Consider the following 18114-nt stretch of genomic DNA (forward strand, 5'->3'; position numbering starts at 1 on the left):
CATCAAAGAAGATATTTACTGGACTTCTGGAAAATGAGAAACCACGCAAAGAAACCTTTCACCTTTTCCTCCGGCCTTTCCCTCCCTACGTTGTCATGGGAAGATGCGATTCTAGCATCTGTATTGCAACCATGGGGACAGACAATATGTAGAGTCACCAAAAGGGGCGTAGGCCAAATATGGGAACCAGAGCTGCAGAAACAACTCTGCAGACACATCTAAATGTCTTGTGGAGTGGGCTGAAAGCATTTATACTGTCTAGTCCAGTATTCACTCAGGAATCATCACTTGAAGCCATAACATCCTGACAGTGTACACCTTAGTGACAGAACATTTAGTTGCTTGCTAAATGAAGCACAACGGGCTGAGAACATCAGCTTCTTTATTATCGTTATTATTATTCACCGTTATTTTCCCCTAAACAACAGCACAATTCACACGACAAAGACACACACACACCCCACATACACAATGCCACCGGCCTGCGTGCCCGGCTGTCTGGCCTTTGCTTGGTTCCTGGAGGAGCTGCTCAAAGACAGCTCTCTGTAAAAATGTGACTTGGACACAGGGGATACAATAAAGGGGGGCCTTGGCCAGAGAATTAACTGAGGGGCTCCCAGAGTCCTTGGTGATGATGGTTTGAGAGCCACGGGGTCATGCTGCAAAAAAAGGCACTGTGTTGTGTGGTGATGGATAAATCCCATATGGGGATATAAGACCTGCCTGTAACCTCTTCTAGACAAAGAGTTTAGGAACACACTGAGGTGAGCCAATGAGTCCCATCAACCAAGCCACACAGAAGGAGAACCCAGAGCAGGGATCGGGGTGATGGGAAGGTCCCCAGAGAAAAGCAACTCTTGCATTAGCTGCAAGGTAAAAATGTAACATGAAATCTTCAGTCCCCATTTGCTTGTTTTGCAACTATAGATGGTGAGACATCTTCACCCAGATAAGATGAAGACTCCCCCAATACTTTGACCTAACACAACCAAGCAAGGCTGGCCCATTGCATCACCCTGTGGAGAAATCTATTACTACATTATCCAGGGACGGTCATTTGCTTCTCCCTCCCATCTCCCAGCACCTGAGTTGCCTTAAATCTGAGTGCTGCTAAAGTAGTGTACCCTCAAATCAGAGAGTCCCTAGGGCTGGGGAGGGAGCACAGAAGGACCAAGGCTGATGTCTTAGGAACAGGTGACTTCCTGGTTGTCTTGAGGAAGCTCGTTGTTGAAGTTGCTCTCTCCAAAGGGTGAGTAAGGAGGGACCTGGGGAGCCTCGATGATGAGCAGACCCTCTGGAGAAAGCGAGGCAAATACAGTCGCTGGATCCACTTCTGCAGGAAGCCTGAGAGAGCAAAACAGAAGATCTTACTTACCTACTGATTGTTTTTAATATAACTGAAACTACTGTGTTCATTGGAAAGAAAATGTTCTTTTGTGTGCAAGCATGTGTGTGTGTGTGTGTGTATGTATGTGTCTGTGTATGTGTCTATATGTGTGTATGTGCGTATATGTCTGTGTGTGTGCATGTGTGTATATGTGTGCATATGTATATATGTGTATGTGTGTGCATGTGTGTTTATCTGTGTCTGGGTATATATGTGTGTATGTATGTGCATATGTATATGTGTGTACGTGTGTGCATGTGTGTACCTGTGTCTGTGTGTCTGTGTGTGTGCATGTGTGTATATGTGTGCATATGTATATGTGTGTACGTGTGTGCATGTGTATGTATCTGTGTCTGTATGTATACGTATGTATGTGTGTGCATGTATATGTATATGTGTTTATGTGCCCAGGCATCATTTCCCCCCCATCAGACCTGATGTTGGGAATCTTCCCCTATTTGCCATCCTATTGTTTGAGGCAGGGTCTCTCACTAAATCTGGAGTTTGTCAATTTGGTGAGGCTAACTAGCCATTGAGCTTCAGGGATACCCCATCTTTCCACCTCTGGTTACAGGCGTGCATAGTCACACCTGGTTTTTATGAAAGTGTCTGCATCTGAATTCAGGCCTCAGGTTGTGATCTTTTAAGAGCCTCGTGCAGTGAATCACATGAATCTAAGCCTCTGCTTCATAGATCCTGAGACCCAAGGGTGGGGTGAGGGATGTCAGACAAGCTCAAGACAGAGAGCATCAAAGATGGGACATGTGTTCTCAAACCTGAGTCTACTTCTCAGAAGGATTTGGGAGGTGGAAGGAGACAGCATCTCACGGAGCCCAGGCTGGCCCTATGACCTTAACTCCTGGACCTCCCGAGGGCTGTAAGTGTAGGCATGTGTCACCCCACCCAGCTAGTAAAAGATCTTTTTGTTGTTGTTGTTATTTGGGGGGAACAAAGGCATGTGTCACCCCACCCAGAATTAAAAGATCTTTTTCTTTCTTTCTTTTTTTTTTTGTTATTTGGGGGGAACAAAGCTATCCAGTATATGAGTTCTTCTTCAACAAACTTGAAACCGTGAGGGCGTGTTAATGGTCTCCCTGGAACGCAGATATTATTAAGAATACAAAAGCCCATGACCAGCTAAGCCCTTTCAACATTTCGGATGTTGCCTCAGATTCAGTTGCTAAGAATCCAGCCAAGAAGGTCCTATTACTACCCCTACTTTACAAAGATATTGAGCTTCGGGGTTGTTACCCTTGGCGTTAGAGATGGACTCTCCTGCCTTTCCTGGTAACAGTCACGTGAAGGAAGGACAGAGTAGCCAGGATCACCATAAACCTTCCCACAGGCCAGGCTAGCTCTGCCTATTGTACATGCAGGGAGTGGTCTGCCCTCCCCTGGTTGTGAGCAGGACTCTTCCTGGGGGGTGAAGGGGTGGGAGTCATTTCCTATTATCAGAAGCCCTCCGAGCCACATCCACCCAAAGCCACCTTGCCAGACAGGAACTGTGAAGATCAACAAAGGTGCTTCTGAAGGACTTGGATAAGCGCCAAGTCAAGCTTTGGAAGCAAGAAGACAAAGCAAGAAGACGGACCTCCCTTCGACTGCTCCTCCCACTGTGAGGGACAGGCCTATTCCATTCTGTTTAACCCTTTGTGTTCCGGCCCGTGGGCACCTGGTACAAGAATAGCTTGCGTCCCACAGGCAAGCAGAGCCGAGTTTACATTCTGAAGCTTCTCCAACCAGCAGAAGAGAACTGATGATCTGACCGCTTCCAAACCTACTTCCTTGTAGGGAAAAGAATGTCAGAATAATATCATGGAGTGGACTGAGTGGTGCGAGAATGCCTTGCCTTCGCTGGCCCTGCATGCTGGCATCCTGACAGTTGTAGATATTTAAAGGCAAGTTACACTGATATCAGAGACCAAAAGACCTTCCTGATGAACTTGTGTAGGGAGAAATGGAAGCCTAGAGACAGGAGTAGACCCGTTTTGGGTCTCCCATCAGGAAGCTGGATTCCCGAGGTAGGGAAAAGTTCTCCTTAGGCTCTGAATTTTGCATCTGAATGACCGTCCCCTACCGAGTGCTAAATACCCAAGATGCCTCTAGGGCCCTTCACTAACTGCTTTCTCTTTCCTAGTAAAAGCTGAATGAAAACTTGGGCCCCTGAGCTACTGGTCTTAGCTCATTAGAACTGGTGCAGGGTAGAGTCTTTGAGTTTATTTCCCTCATAGGTTCGTTCTTTAGGGATCTTGTTGGTAGTGAGAATTTAACATTATTAAAAGTGAGCTGACCGAAGAGGGGGGTAAAACCCTAAGCCGGTGGTCAAATTCCACAGCACCTCTTTTCTTTTAGAGGCAGTTTTATCAAATTGTGTGTGTGTGTGTGTGTTTGTGTTCATGTGGGTATGATCATATACATATACACAAGCATGTTGAAGTCAGTGGCCAACTTTGGGTATTGTTCCTCAGGAACTTCCCAGCCCGATGATGATGATGATGATGATGATGATGATGATGATGATGATGATGATGATGATGATGATGATGATGATGATGATGATGATAATGATGATGATGATGGTGGTGGTGATAATGGTGATGATGATGATGGTGATGGTGATGATGGTGACGACGACAATGATTTTCAACGATTTTATCATCACCATTATTGGTGGGATCTATTTTAGGATCTGGGACTCCCTGATTAGGCTAGGCTGTCTGGCCAGCAATTCCCAGGGAACCTCTTGCCTCTGCCTCCCCAGCCTTAGGATTATGAGCACATGGTTTCCGGGGCTGGGCAGCAGATCTTCCTGTGTGGCAAGCCCTGCACTGACTGAGCTATCTCCCTAGCTCCCAACTCCCTGGTTCCCTTCATTTCCAACCCCCGGTGTCCTATGCTCTCCCTTGAAGAGCCTGGTTATCTGAGCACCCACACAAACCCTGCAGAGTTCTCCTGGTGTTTTGTCTGCTTGGCCTTACGTTCCCCAGCACCACCGATGTGCTCAGATTTCTCCTTCCTTTCTCCTCCAGGGTTTTCTAAATGTTTGGGTCTATTCTCCTCTGAATCCCAGTTTTGTCAAGGACAAGGTGAGTTTAATAACCTTGTTCAACGGGATTCTTTTGATGATAAATAGGATTAAGCCTGTAGGCCTCATAACATGGCCACTGCAAGTCACAGACATCAACCAGGGGCTCACCAGATACTGGGGGGTGGGGGTGGGGGGTGGGGACAACTGTGAGACAAGAAGAACAAAGTGCTGAGCATCTTCCCCATGACTTCCTGCATCCTGTTTCCTGTTTTCTCCTCCAAGCTGGGGGTAGAAAAGGGCCTGCCTCCGACCCATTAGGCACCTCCAAACTGTCTCTCCTACCCAACACAAACAGGGCTCTGGGGCCCTTCCAAGCCCAAGGTGTACATAGGTGAGATCCCACTCTGCATAGGTGGGATCCTCTAACAACTCTGGGCTTGGCTTAATGAAATATTTCTGTCTTCTAAAGACAATCAAGTTCCCTGTAGTCAAGCATATGGAGGTCAGAGGTCAGTATTGGGTATTTTTCCTCAGAAATCTTCCAGCCTTATTATTATTCCTATTATTGTCACAATGATTTCTTCTTCGATATCATCATCATCACCATCATCATCATTGGTGGGATTTATTATGGGGAATAATAATAGCCCAGGGTTATCCCAGTCTCCAGCTGGAAGCCTTGATGTCCCCCATCTATCAAATCCACTCTTGTGTAACTCCAACCTTGGGGGGGTTAATAATATTAATCCCCCACCAAATACTTTACTGTAGCTCCCCCAACTCTCTAACAAAGCCACACATGGAAGGGAATGCAAGCTCAGAGCAGCTACCCGAGTCACTCTAAGTGACCCATTAATTGTATCTTAAGCTGGAGGCTCTACGTACCAAGGGTGGGAATTAAAATACTAACAGAGTTAGGGAATACGCTGGGCGCTGACCATTCACAATGGATGGAGCGTGCCCTGCTGACAAGAAGACCTTAGGGACCTCCAGCTGCTGTTGTAAGGGAAGGAGGTTTGGGCATTCCCTGTAACACAGAGCGTAGCTCAGCCTTTATCATCAATGTGCTTGGTCCTCAGAGAAAGAGGTTGCAGAGTGGATTCATTGAGTTGGGGAGGGGAGCCTGGTAAAGGCAGCACCATCCCATATACTGGAGGCAGAGGGCACAGTGGGTGGAGCCAGTGGGTGTGGGGACAGCTCACCCGCCAGCAGCTGAGAAGCAACCCTGGGCATTTCTATCTACTCACTGAATTCCCAGAGAGTTGCTTCCTTCCCGACCTCAGAGGAGGGGAAATCCGTAGGAAATGGGTGTGTTTGGTTTTGTTTGAGACAGGGTCTCACTATGTAGTCTATATAGCTGAGACTGGCCTCAAACTTATGACAATGTTATGTCTCATCCTTCAGAGTTCTGGGATTATAGGTGTGAACCACCATGTCTTTCCTCTCCCCCTCTCCCTCTCTCTCCCTCTTCCCCCTCTCCCTCTCTCTCCCCTCCCTCCCCCTCCCCACTCTCTCTCTGCGTGTAAGACCAGAGTAGGATATTGGGTGTGTTCCTCATGCAATGATGGTAACTCTCTGCCTTGTTCCCTTGAGGCAGGATCTCTCACATGAACATGCCATTGCAGCGAGGCTGGCTGCCCAGTGACAGCTCAGGATCTGCCCTTCTCTGCTCTACAACCGTAGGGCTAAAGGTACAACTGTACAGCCATGGCTGGTCTTGCACATGGGCACTGGAAATTCATTCCTGGGTCCTTGTGCTTACAGAGCAAAGCTCTTACCCTCTGCACCCATCCTCATGCCCTGGACATTTCTGAAGGTGATTGAGTCACCACATTCCCTGCCGGATCTTTTTCTCAGCTCTGCCCTGTTTGTGATTCTGTCCCGAACTTGGGTCTGACCTCTGGAAGGTGACATGTGCTTTCTCTCCCTCCCTCCCTCCCTCCCTCCCTCCCTCCCTTCCTCCTCAGTTCTGTTCCTTCTGGAGGCTGAGCTGGGGAGAGGGGAGGGTCACAGATTCAGTCAAGCCAGTGAATGCTGGTATTTGCCTTATCAGGAAGTTTCCAAGGGCTTCCAAGAACCATGGGGGCTGTGGGGGTGGGGTCAGGGAAGGACACAAGATGCATGCAGACTCACAACGCTGAAGGAAATCTCTTTCAGCTAGTGCAGTCTCTCTGACCCAGGACATCTTTGCAGGGGCTAGTATGGAGCTCAGACACAATCATGAGAATCGTGGCCCCCTAGGAACATCTACAGTTTTCTGCAAGGTGACTGGGGCAGTATCCCTTTAACAGGTGAAGGAATCAGATCAGAGACCTCTTTGGGGCGGTGCTAAATCCTCACTATAGACCTCAGCCTTTCCCTTCCACCTACCAGAGACCGACTTTCTCCAGAATACTGGGAGGGAGGTTTGCAATGCATCTTCTTCCTGTCCTATACCTTCACTGCAGAGGTCAGGAGGGTGATGGCTGAGAAAGACCTCAGGGCCTGCCATACACTGAGTGAGTGATACCGACCAGAAAAACATCATGACAGGCACCTGAGCCTCTAATGTAGCCAGCATCCTCCACTGAGCCTTCTCTCCCTTCAGGGACTGCCAGTTAGGGGATGTGGTCATGCTTCATCAAGTTCAGCTTGGCTGCCTGCTTACTGCTCTCACAAGACCAAAGCTAACAAGAATCCCTCCCTTAAGTCAAACTGGTCCTTCCTCTAGAGCAGCATGTCTCAGCCTCCAAACCTCCACAGCTGGTGAGAGTGATCCCAGGAAACCAGACAACAGTAAATCAATATTTAGAGGCACGTAGGTATTATCTTGGCTATGATGGAAGATAGCCTATTGGAGGGGCTGTGGAGGTGGCTCAGTGTGCAAGCATGAGGATCTGATTTCAAATTCCCAGCACTCATGGGGAAAAAAAAAAAAACGGGTGTATGCCTGTGACCCTAGTGCTGTGAGGGAGGGGGAGGCAGGAGGACTAGTGTGGGCCTTCTGGCCACAAGTCCAGCTCTAGGGTCAGCAAGAGACTCTGTCTAGGGGAGTAAGATGGGAAGCGAGGGGGCAGAGCAGACAATGTCTACAGCTAGCCTCTGTTTGAGCACAAGGGTCCATGCACTCCAGAAACAAGCATACATACATGCACGTACACACATATACATGCACACAAGCACACATGCATGCACACACATGCATGCACATACTCACATCCATGCACATGGACACTCACATTCACGTGTGCATACACCACACAAACACATCCATGCATGCAGACACTCACACACATGCACATGGACACTCAAGCTCGTACATGCACAAACACACACACACACACACACACACACACACACACGATCCTATCAGAGCAACTAGGAGGCTAGAGGTGCACGGGGCTTACTTTGATGGTGATGCCCTCTCCTGTCTATCCTCCTGGGTGGGTGAACACTATAGTTCTCGGTGTGAGATGCATGAGTCATTTAGCCTCTCTGTTCCCTGATGGGGTCAATGCCCTCCTCACAGGGCACTGAGCTGATAAGATGACAATCTAACCCCCTACTTGGGGTCCCCTATTGAAGGTTTACTGTGACAGCTTCTTCCCTTTCAGTATGAGAGAGTAATTCCTTGCCCAGGTGTGTCTCCCAAGAAGGTTGGGTCCTACTCACAATCGCAGTGCCTGCCCGCAGTCCACCTGCAAGGCTACTTACTGTATCTTCTTGGTGAAGTTCTTGGAGACAATCCCACCCTCTTGCTGCTTCTCTTCATGCTTGCCTGCAAGACAAGAGCATCATCATGTGTTAGCATCTGCATCCACTGGGCACCATTCAGGATATGGGCTTGGATTCAAATCCTGCTCTGCTCCTGTCTTATGTAGTTTGGGGGTGGTTCGGAGGTCAGGCTTTGAGTTTTAGGACTTTGACGTTGAGACTCAAGCCCACCTCCCAGGCTGGCTGAAGATGAGCTAATCTGAGGGGCAGGAATGAAGACTTTGACCACTGTTTGTTGATATCTCAATGTTAAACTGAGACACCTGCTTCCTAACTGCCAGCCTCCCACTGAACCCCTACTGTGGCAGCCGGCAGCCACAGCTGGTCTCGGGAGCTTAGCATCACTGATGGACAGATAAGGTAGAAGGAAGAACCCAAGCCACATCTGGGACTTCTTGGCCATCCAGCACCCTTCCCTAGTTCTGCCGATCAGCTTCTTTCTCCTGTTGTTATTGAAATGAGATCCCACTCTGGGGTGGACTGAGATCCCAGAGTGGGTTGGAGGTCACCCAGAAAGGTGCTTGGCTTCGCTGGGCTTTGATTGGTCCTCACTGGATCAAGGCCAAAGGCTGTGGCCTCCTACCCATCTTGCTCTCAGACTTACAGCGAGCAAGCCTTCTGTATCACCGTATCCTAGAGAAAGGACAGCCTTTCTTTAATGCTTCAAGATGCTGGACACACCCAGACTCTCCTAAGGCAGCTCTCCTCTGAGAGGGAGTTACAGAACCAGAGAGGCTGAGACTCCACAGCCCCACCTCCCAGGGACTCCTCCCAATTATGGAGAAGATGAAATTGCAAGAAGGTTGGAACCAAGCTGGCTTTTACACTGCAATTTACAGGTGAATTATGATCCTCTCAGCTCTCCTCCTCCTTCCTCTTCCTCTTCTTCCTCCTCCTCCTCCTTCCCCTCCTCCTCCAACTCCTTCTCCTCCTCCTCTAGTTCCTTCTCCTCCTCCTCCTCCTCCTCCTTCCCCTCCTCCTCCTCCTCCTTCTTTCTCTTCTTCTGTAAAATGTCTTCAATTTCTCCTTGAACAAACAGGATTAGTGCCTGGCTCAGCCACCCTCCCGCCCTTCCCACTCCCTTTTGAAGCCACATTCCAGAGCCCCAGCTCCACCTTCAAACGAAGGAGCTTCATAAAACAGACTATAAATACCCAGGGGGACTAGAGCATCCTGTGGAGGTCCAAAGTGTCTTCAGCTCTTTGTCATTTACAGGTGATTGCATTAGCGATACTTTGTACTGGTTAATCATCCCTTTAATAACATTTTCTGATTACAAAATAATGCATATGTATGTTAGAAAGTGTAGGAAATAAGTTTCCAAAAAGCACAACCAACCATCAACCCATTCCAAACCCCCAGGCTGTCATAAATATTGTTTATGTCTCCAGACATAGAGAATGCTTCCTAGAAACGTATGGATTTTCTAGAATATGGCCATACATTATACCTTGTACCAAAGGGATCATTCTATGCACTGGCTGGAAATCTGTTCTCATCTCACTAAGACATTCTGATTACTTTTACATTTTCCCCAAATACTCCTTGAGAGCATGGTGTGTGTGTGTGTGTGTGTGTGTGTGTGTGTGTGTGTGTGTGTAAGTGCGCACGTGAGCATGCATGCACGCTGATGCCTTTCTCATTTGCTTATTATTAATTTATTGTGGTTTAAGTTTATTAACTTATTTAAAATGTGTGCTTGGTATGGGTCACATGCCACAGAGATCAGAGGACAGCTTGCAGAAGTCAGTTCATTCCTACCTTGTGGATTCCCCAGGGTCAACTGTAGGTGACCAGGCTGTCTTTTAAACTGAGACATCTTGCTAGGGATGGGGGGGGGGGATCAACCTTAGATTTTGAGGGAGAGTCTTTCACTGAACCTGGAGTTTCACTGATTAGTCTATTCTGGATGATCAGAAAGTACCCAGAATCCTCCTGCCTTTGCCTCCCTAGTGTTCAGGCTGCTATGCCAGTTTTTATGTGGGTTCTGAGGACTGGAACTCAGGACCTTGTCATTTTTATTGGCTACATCATATTCCACTTCAGGACTCCATGATATCTGACTCGGCCTGCCTCTTTCCTTTTGGAAGCCTCCTCTTTGCACTAAAATGTCTTGCAAACAGATCTTCACACTAAGCCCAGTGATTTCTGGGATTTGAGACAAGCTTTCGACCTTCTAAGGCCTGAGCTACATTACTACAATGGTTCTTAGGAAAGCCACACTATTTATTCTTCCACTACAGGGAGGAAAGATATACTGACTGGAATCCCCTTTTAAAACTGCTGTGTCTGGAGACCAGAACTCTCTATCCTGTGGGTGTGCTATCAACCGAGAGGTCATTCTGTTCAACTCTATGACAGTTACTTGCCCTGCCTCAAGAGCCTGGTTTGTTTTCTGGTCCTTTCCCTGAGGCCTGGGCCTCAGAGGAGCCTGCTTCCACTGGGGACAGGCCAGGGCCTCTGACTCAGCTCTTCTGCACCCTGTCTTCCTCCTTCCGGCTTCCTAACAGCCAGAGGCGATGATGAAGAAGATGAAGGGCTAACAGCCAGCTGGACAGACACCACCAACGTACAGTCTGAACTGACTCGTCAGCACCCTGTCTACCCTGCTGCTGCTGTGTGGGTTCAGTAAATAACACAAGGTAGTTAATGCTTTGTAGCAGTCAGTGTGGGGTGAGATGAATCTGCCTAACAGTAGGCCAGTTTCAGACAGACAGGACTCCACCGTGGCATTTGGTAGGCATATTGACTGCACTTCCAACTTGGGATACTTTGGATTTAAGATGGGGTCTCTGGAGCCCTGGTCCCATAGTAAGACAAGGGACACCTGCGTAGGTTGAGCCCAGTGTCAGCCTCTGTCTCAGCAACTTACTTATGCCAACTCCTTTAAGCAGGGACTTTATTGCTAGCACTGAGTGCATAGAGAAATAGAAACTTGGAGAGGCTCAGTAAATCTGTGACCACGTCACCTTGAGCACATCTGATTCAGCGATGTGCCTGAGGCCAAACTTCCCAGAAATCATGGAGCAAAGATTTGGAAGTAGAGGGTGGCAGAGTCCCGAGAGCTAGATGTCAACTCCTGCTTAGACACTGACAGGGTTCTACCCTTCTCTAAAATGTTGTGAAAATGGCCTTACTGGAGCTCTGGGAGGCGCTCAGCCCTCCCAAGCTGCACAGGTGGACTTTATCTTTCACATCAGTGTTTAGGGAAATGGGGATCCTCAGAAGTGTGTGGACTCTGCCCATGCTCTGAAAGACTCCAAGATTCCCTGGAAGGAAAATGTGTAGTGAGGGCCTGAGGTAGGGGACAGAATTTAAAAGAGGTGGGTCAGCCTCATACCTCATTTGTGTATCATTTGCATATCATTTGCATTTGTTCCTTGCTTATTGTGTCTGATGTTATACCAGCAAGTATAACTTATTATGCTTTATTATATAACTTATTTATAGTATTGTTTATTAACACATTTATTTATATATTAATATAAATACATTTCATACAGTTGTTCATATATAATATGATTATTTATTAATGTAAAAATGAATATTATAATGAATAATATTAAATTATGTATACAATATGTAATTATTTATTATATAATAAAGTGAACTTTATTAGCTTGCTTTCTGGTTCACATTTTACACCATCAATGTTTTATCTTTGTGTGCAGAAGATGGCTGCCTGTACAGAAAGATAGTCTCTGCCATCCCAGGATAGCAGGGCTGTGATATGTCTCACAAGCCCTAGAGAACTGTGGCTCTGGGAGAAAGACACTGGTGTTGGGGAAAGTGATCGGACCCATCAGAGAAAGGTTCCCAGGCAGAGCAAAGGCCCTGAGGACAAGACAGAAAGCCTTTCCAGGCTCCCCCAGCCAGAGCCTGGCCCAGGAGCCCGTGAAGGGATCATTCTTGAATGGTAGCTGCAGGAGAAGGTGCAATGCGTGATGGAAATTGTGAACCCACATTTTTGGAAAGCTTCCATGGAGCGAGGTATTCATATGGGGTCAGATAAGAAAGGGCCATGCCTCAGATCTGTGAACTGCACAGACTAGGGAAGGCTCCACGCCCTTAGCAGGAGGCTTACTTGTGATTTTGGCTCATCTGGCATCATCCAAAACTCCAAATAGCTGTCCCTCCATTCTCCAGATAGCCGGAAGCAGATGACAAGGCAAATCTGGCCTAACTCCTTTGGGAGACCAGCACTGAAGCAGAGGCCAGAGGTTGGGGGTGGGGTGTCTAAGCAGGCCCACAGTTCCAGCTAGAGTCAGCCAATGAACCTCCAGGCAGGCCTGGCTTTAAGCATTAGATACTGCCAGAGAAGAAGCAGGTGGTTGGTTGTGAGTTAGCCTTCCTAGGACTCAGTTTCACTATCTGTAAAATGGGCAGGCAGGGGCGCTGTTACAATCCTACCCACACTCCTTAAAAAGCCAATGCAAGTAACCAGTAAGCCAGCCTAGCTGGAGGTTGAACAAAGGTCTGGCCTGAACTGCCTGCGGAAGGACTGGTTCTTAATCATGGTGTAGTTGTTCCTAGTTCTGTTCCCTGACTTCCCTTTGCTCTTGCAGGGAGGCCCCCAGATCTTAGTTCTTAAACTCCTTTTGTGTTAGAAGGCTTTGGCTCCCAGTCTCAGTGGGCTTGGACACAGTTAGGTGTGAGTGTGCAGGATTTATCTTCTGCGTTAGTTTCCAGGGTTTCCCACCTCACAGACAGAGACATCGGGGCTCTGAGGCACGCCCCGAACCTCAGGATCACTAAGGCCGGTGGCTGAGACCTCAGCCTGTGGCTGCCAGACTCCACCTGTTAAGGAGCAGCTTCGACTGAGGATGAAGAAGAGACTACAGGGTGTGGGTGATTTGGAAGCCTCTGGATTATAAGTAATTAAATCATAATTAAAGCAGAACCAGGGCGGGGTGATGATGAGCTCAGTCGGCAGGATGTGCCATTAACTCCATTTTACAGGTACTCTGGATATATCATTTGCATTTGCTACATCTTCCCACGAGCCTTGCTTGCCAGGAATGGTCACAATTCCCATTGTATGGATGGGAACACTGAGGCTCAGTGATGAAAAGACTTCCTAGTCTGTAACCATGCTGCTTCTGCACAGGAGGGCTGGGATTTGAACCCAGGTCTCGAAGAGCGTTTGTCATTTATTATTACTAGGCCTTCCCATGTGCCCATACCATGGCCACTGCTGTGGCTGCCATTACCAAGAACAAACTAACTGTGCATTTGCCATGTAGATAAAGATATGTTGGGGGGCTACCACCATCCTTCCTGAGGACCCATGGAGACCTCGATGCCCAGAAAAGGAGTAAGGTAGCTGAAGAAATAATTAGCCGTCCTGTTGGCTAGTGAGCAGCGGCGGAACCAGTGTTGGCTCGCCAGCCAGTGCAGGGAGCCCACACCCACGTCAGCACGCGCCCCTGAGCGCCTGCCTGCCTGCCTGCCCCACCACACCCACACCCAGAGCGTTTGATGTTTACAATTCTACTCCAAGTGGCTTTAGAACACAACCTCGCTCTCTGTTGGGGCTTGTCCCTGCCCAGCCAGTGCTTACAGCCTGGCTGTTACTGATTTTTCTGGCTGACAGGCCTCTGCCAAGAACAAGCTCTTTTTAATGGCCTGTTAATTGGGAGGGAGGCAGAAGAAAGCTTTGCTGAGGCCCAGCTTACCAGGGGCCGAGCTTCCCGTCTCCTCTGTCTTCCCCCCTCCCCCCTGAGTATGTACTCTTTCTCCCAGAGTGCAATGGGGTAAGGAAAGCCCTGGGCCTAGTGCTGCTCTGACCAGGCCTCTAAGCTCTGCTCTGGCCTTTTTGCTGACTCATTGTATGTCCTAGGACTAGGCCTCATCAGCTGCATCAGCTGCAAGAGGGGAGTAGGCAGTCATGGGATGAAGGGCCAGAGAACGTTCATAGATACATACATACATATATATGTACATACATATATACATATGCATGTATGTATGTATGTATGTTCCCTTCCTGGGTTCGAACCCTTTGCTACCTTGAACACATTATGCTAATCCTCTATGTGCCTCTGTTTCCTAAAATACAAAGGGGAGATGTGGGCACTGGCTGTACTGACACTGGTGCTGTCTGGTGCTGAGGACATGTTCAGCATAGTGCCTGGCAGACAGCTCTCGACCTAGGATAGGAGCCTTACTGCTGACATTCCCACTCAGCTTTAGACCTTGTCTAGTGATCTCATGGCGACCCAGCATGGCTCCTGTGCCTGTGGCTTTGGAGTGTGCTAACTCCTCTCCCCGTGTCTCCAGAAGTCCTAGGTGCATCCATCTATTCTTTCACTTCAAAACATCTAGCCTGGTTTCTGCCAAGCTCTCGGGTTGGGAGGACCTCAGCTACTCCATCACATTCAGACTCATTCTGTTGCCCATTGAGAAACACTTGTCTCTGAAGATAATGTTGTGGGATGCATTCTTGAGCCCTGAGGTCACCTGTGCCATGTGGTCTGTCACAGGTCCCTTCTACTGAAGCTCTTTCTGGGCTGAACCTGCGATCGCATATTCAAGCACGCACCACACTCACACACACACACACACACACACACAGAGGACCCTGTTGGTCCCTCACTCACCTGACACTTCCACGTATCCATCCTTGGTCTTTACCATCAGCTCTTCCGGCTTGAAGCTGTGCACGTTAACACACACTTTCCAGGGCTCCCCAGGGAAGGGTGGGGGGCTCCTGCCCTCAGCAGGCACCCCAAACCTGTTTGTGGCTGTAGGCCCTCGGGGTACCATGCCAGACCTTAGGGTTCCAGGCCAGGCAGAGGACAGCCGAGGCAAAGCCCACTCGGGCCAAGGGGCTGTCAAGTCGTCTGGGAAGGGGTCCATGCCAAAGCCATCGTCCAGGAGGCGGGAAGAGAGCGGTGAGTCCCGGAAGGGGTCGCGGCGAAGGCGGCTTGGATAGGAGCACGGGAAGGGCAACTGCCCGTCAGCCATGGTGTTTGTTGAGCTTAGAAGGGGAAACAGAGGCTCAGAGAGACAGAGCCACCTACCCAAAGGTCACACAGCAAGGTGATGTGGCTTGAGATGGCTTTCAGAGTTTAGTCTTCCACTTCAGAAAATGCTGATCTTCCTTTAGCCACGAGCCCAACCATCCGCTGGCTGCCCTGAATTGAGCTGGGGTCCTGGCTCACAAAGGTGACCCCCTCAGCGGGCCCAGCAGAATCCCAGAGGGCCTCTCTCTCAGTCCCACCTCACCAGGCTATCAGCAAGCCCCGGCAGCCCTCTTCCCAGGCTGCTCCGGCTCCCAGCCAAAGCCTGCTGAGGTCTTGAGCGCAGCCAGGAGTTTAATAAAGCTCAGGGACGCGAGAGCCTAGAAACTTCTCCTGGCTTCTAGGCTGGGAGCCTTCTATTTATTTGCTGCTGGGGCTGGGGGCGGGTTTTGCAAGCGCCTCCTGTCACAGGAGTATTCAAAGGTGATGAACCAGTCCCAGAGAATCCGCTGAGAGAACAGCTGGGCTCTGGGAGCTGGGTGGGGAGCTGGGAGGGGCCTTGGTGTCTGGGTCCAGTCATCCTCTCAGGCACACTCTCTCCTCCTCCCGCTCTGCTCCGCCCCGCCCTCCCTCTGCCTCCTGCAGCGTCCACTCCAGGCACCCGTGCCCCGTAGGGCACTAAAGCCAGACTATTAATAACCTCCGCCTGGCTGAGGGCTCAGGTCACACTCTGGAAATACCATCCTCTGAGCATGTTCTGTCTTGCTTCCCACTCTAAGGACTTGCAAAAGAAGAGCGACAACCCCTCATTGGATCGAGAAACACATGCAATCTCCACTTACAGTATGGCCCAAGTCTTACAGCCTCAGACTTCTGAGAATGATATTTGTCTGTTTTTTTGTTTTCTTAAGTTATGAAAAGAGGGACGTTGTCAGGCAGTCTACTGAGATAGGTGGAGAAAACAGATCGGACTCAACTCTCAGCACTGCCTGAGCCACTGGGGATTTACAACCTGGAGGCAGAATGGGGGTCTCAGGATGGGAAATGACAGAGGGGAATCCAGGGACCAGAGGGAAACTGGATAAACTGATCTAACTAGAGTCCTCTATGTATAGACTGTGGTGACCAGACCTCGCTTTGAAAGCAACTGATCAGGCATGGGAGGGGGTGGTCATACATGGAATTATGGAGGTTGTGGCCAAACTGACTTGTTCTTGTTAAAACTGGGTGAAGAGAACGCACCCTTGGGCCTCCCAGGAGGAAGGAGTCTGCCTGAAGTTTGGTCAAGAGTTTCAGCGACATGCCTGAGCTGCCTGTTTCTCACCTGTGGAATGGGGCAGGAGAGGAGCCTGCTCTGGGACCTGTCATCAGGAATGCATGACACATAGACCTTGCAGAGGAGTATGTGCTTTCAAGCTTCCAACTTTCAACTTATCGGTTGCATAATGTTTGCTCTTAAGTGCTTCATAAATATTAGCCAGTGGAACCCTCCCCCTCCGCGTGCTGATAGCTGCTAGGAGCCCTACGACTGTCCCACTCAGCAGGAGAGTCATAAGTCATCAGAAAACTTTTTTTTTTCATTGACTGGCTTATACATCCTGGAAAACATTTCAGCACAGAGCTAGCCTACACCTCTAATCCTCCTTCTATAAAATCATTTATTGGGATGAGTTCACAAATAAAAATATCACACAGTGGGGTGAAGCTAGCCACTCGGACATCTGCCCAGTTGCAAATGCTATCCATCTTGGTGAATCCCTGTACACAGAATAGCCATGCCCTGGAGCGTCCCCTTTGTGACCCGCTTACACAAAACAGCCCCGCTGGAGCCTTGTACTTTAACTATCAATCACATCTTTATTCACAGATCCACCACACAGAACCAAACAATAACAACAAAATCTGTGATGGGATGGGAGCTAGGAAAAAAAAATGTTTTCTAACCTCTTCCATGACTTATGTGTCCTTTGCCTATGTTCTATCCCTTCTCATTACCTAATATGGCTCTCTCCTGATGTTCTTTCTAAATGTTACTATGTTGTCCAACGATGCTATTCCTCATAGGGAGAATCCTAATCTATAATGGTGTGTGTGCATGTGCAAGTGTGTGTGATGTATGATATGTGTGTGAGAGAGATGTATGATGTGTGTGTGTGTGTGTGTGTGTGTATGTAAGTGGGGTTATATAAGCAGGTAAAGAGACTCTTTTATTTCCTAATTCTTTACTTTCAAGTAGTATCTCATTAATCTACCTAGACCAGTCTTGACCTCACTTTCAGCTTAGGCTGGCCTTGAACTTGTGAGTTTCCTGCTTCAGCCTTCCTGTACAGGCTACAGACCAGCACCAGGCTGGGTTTATATTTTTATTCTGAATAATAACTGTCTAGATGCACTGTTCTCCAGGTGGGATATTCTGAAAGCCCAGATCGAGGAAGAACCATTTCTAGAAACCTCTGCTCCTCTGTCCTGCTAGGAAAATGAATTTAGAATCTTTTAGCCTACAGGTGCCTAGAGTTTGAGGTTCCACTCTTTAACAGGTGGGTACCTTTGGAATTGTCATTTTCCCTTTGAGAGTCTTGGGGCCCCAGCTGTGCTTTCTTTATAGGGTGGGCGTGTTGAGGAATTGAGTCCCAGGTTGAGAAGCTGTTTTGAGAGAAAGCCGTCCTTGTACAAGGTGCTGTACTTAGAATAATGATGCTGAGAAGGACTACTCCTGTGTGTCTCTCACGGTGGTGAACCGCTACAGTCATGGGGGGAAACGTTCACAACCATCTTTGTTACCGTCAACCGACTTTTCAGATGAGGAAATGGAGGACAGCTAGCCCATGCACACAGATGCCCTGTATCAGGAACCCTGATGGAAAAGCTGATTGGTTTGAATCTTAGATCTGTACTGAGAGGGTGGGCTGAGACCCCTGGCCTTTGCTCTAATGGAGAGAGGGTCCTCCTGTCCTGGCTTGGTGTGTCCCCCAGTACCTGGGTGG

The 18114-nt window shown here is 48.7% G+C and overlaps 1 protein-coding gene across 1 annotated transcript; it reads right to left on the reverse strand.

Annotated features, from left to right (window-relative positions):
* Positions 1-365: 365 nt before the first annotated feature.
* On the reverse strand, positions 366-15630 carry Hspb8 (heat shock protein family B (small) member 8). Its single transcript, XM_031337619.1, has 3 exons — positions 14768-15630; positions 8109-8172; positions 366-1344 (listed from the first exon to the last, which is right to left on the reverse strand). Exons 1-3 carry the CDS (start codon positions 15132-15134, stop codon positions 1185-1187), a joined length of 591 nt encoding a protein of 196 aa, XP_031193479.1. The 5' UTR covers positions 15135-15630; the 3' UTR covers positions 366-1184.
* Positions 15631-18114: the final 2484 nt, after the last annotated feature.

This window comes from Mastomys coucha, unplaced genomic scaffold, assembly GCF_008632895.1.
Source record: "Mastomys coucha isolate ucsf_1 unplaced genomic scaffold, UCSF_Mcou_1 pScaffold22, whole genome shotgun sequence".
Lineage (NCBI taxonomy): Eukaryota > Metazoa > Chordata > Mammalia > Rodentia > Muridae > Mastomys > Mastomys coucha.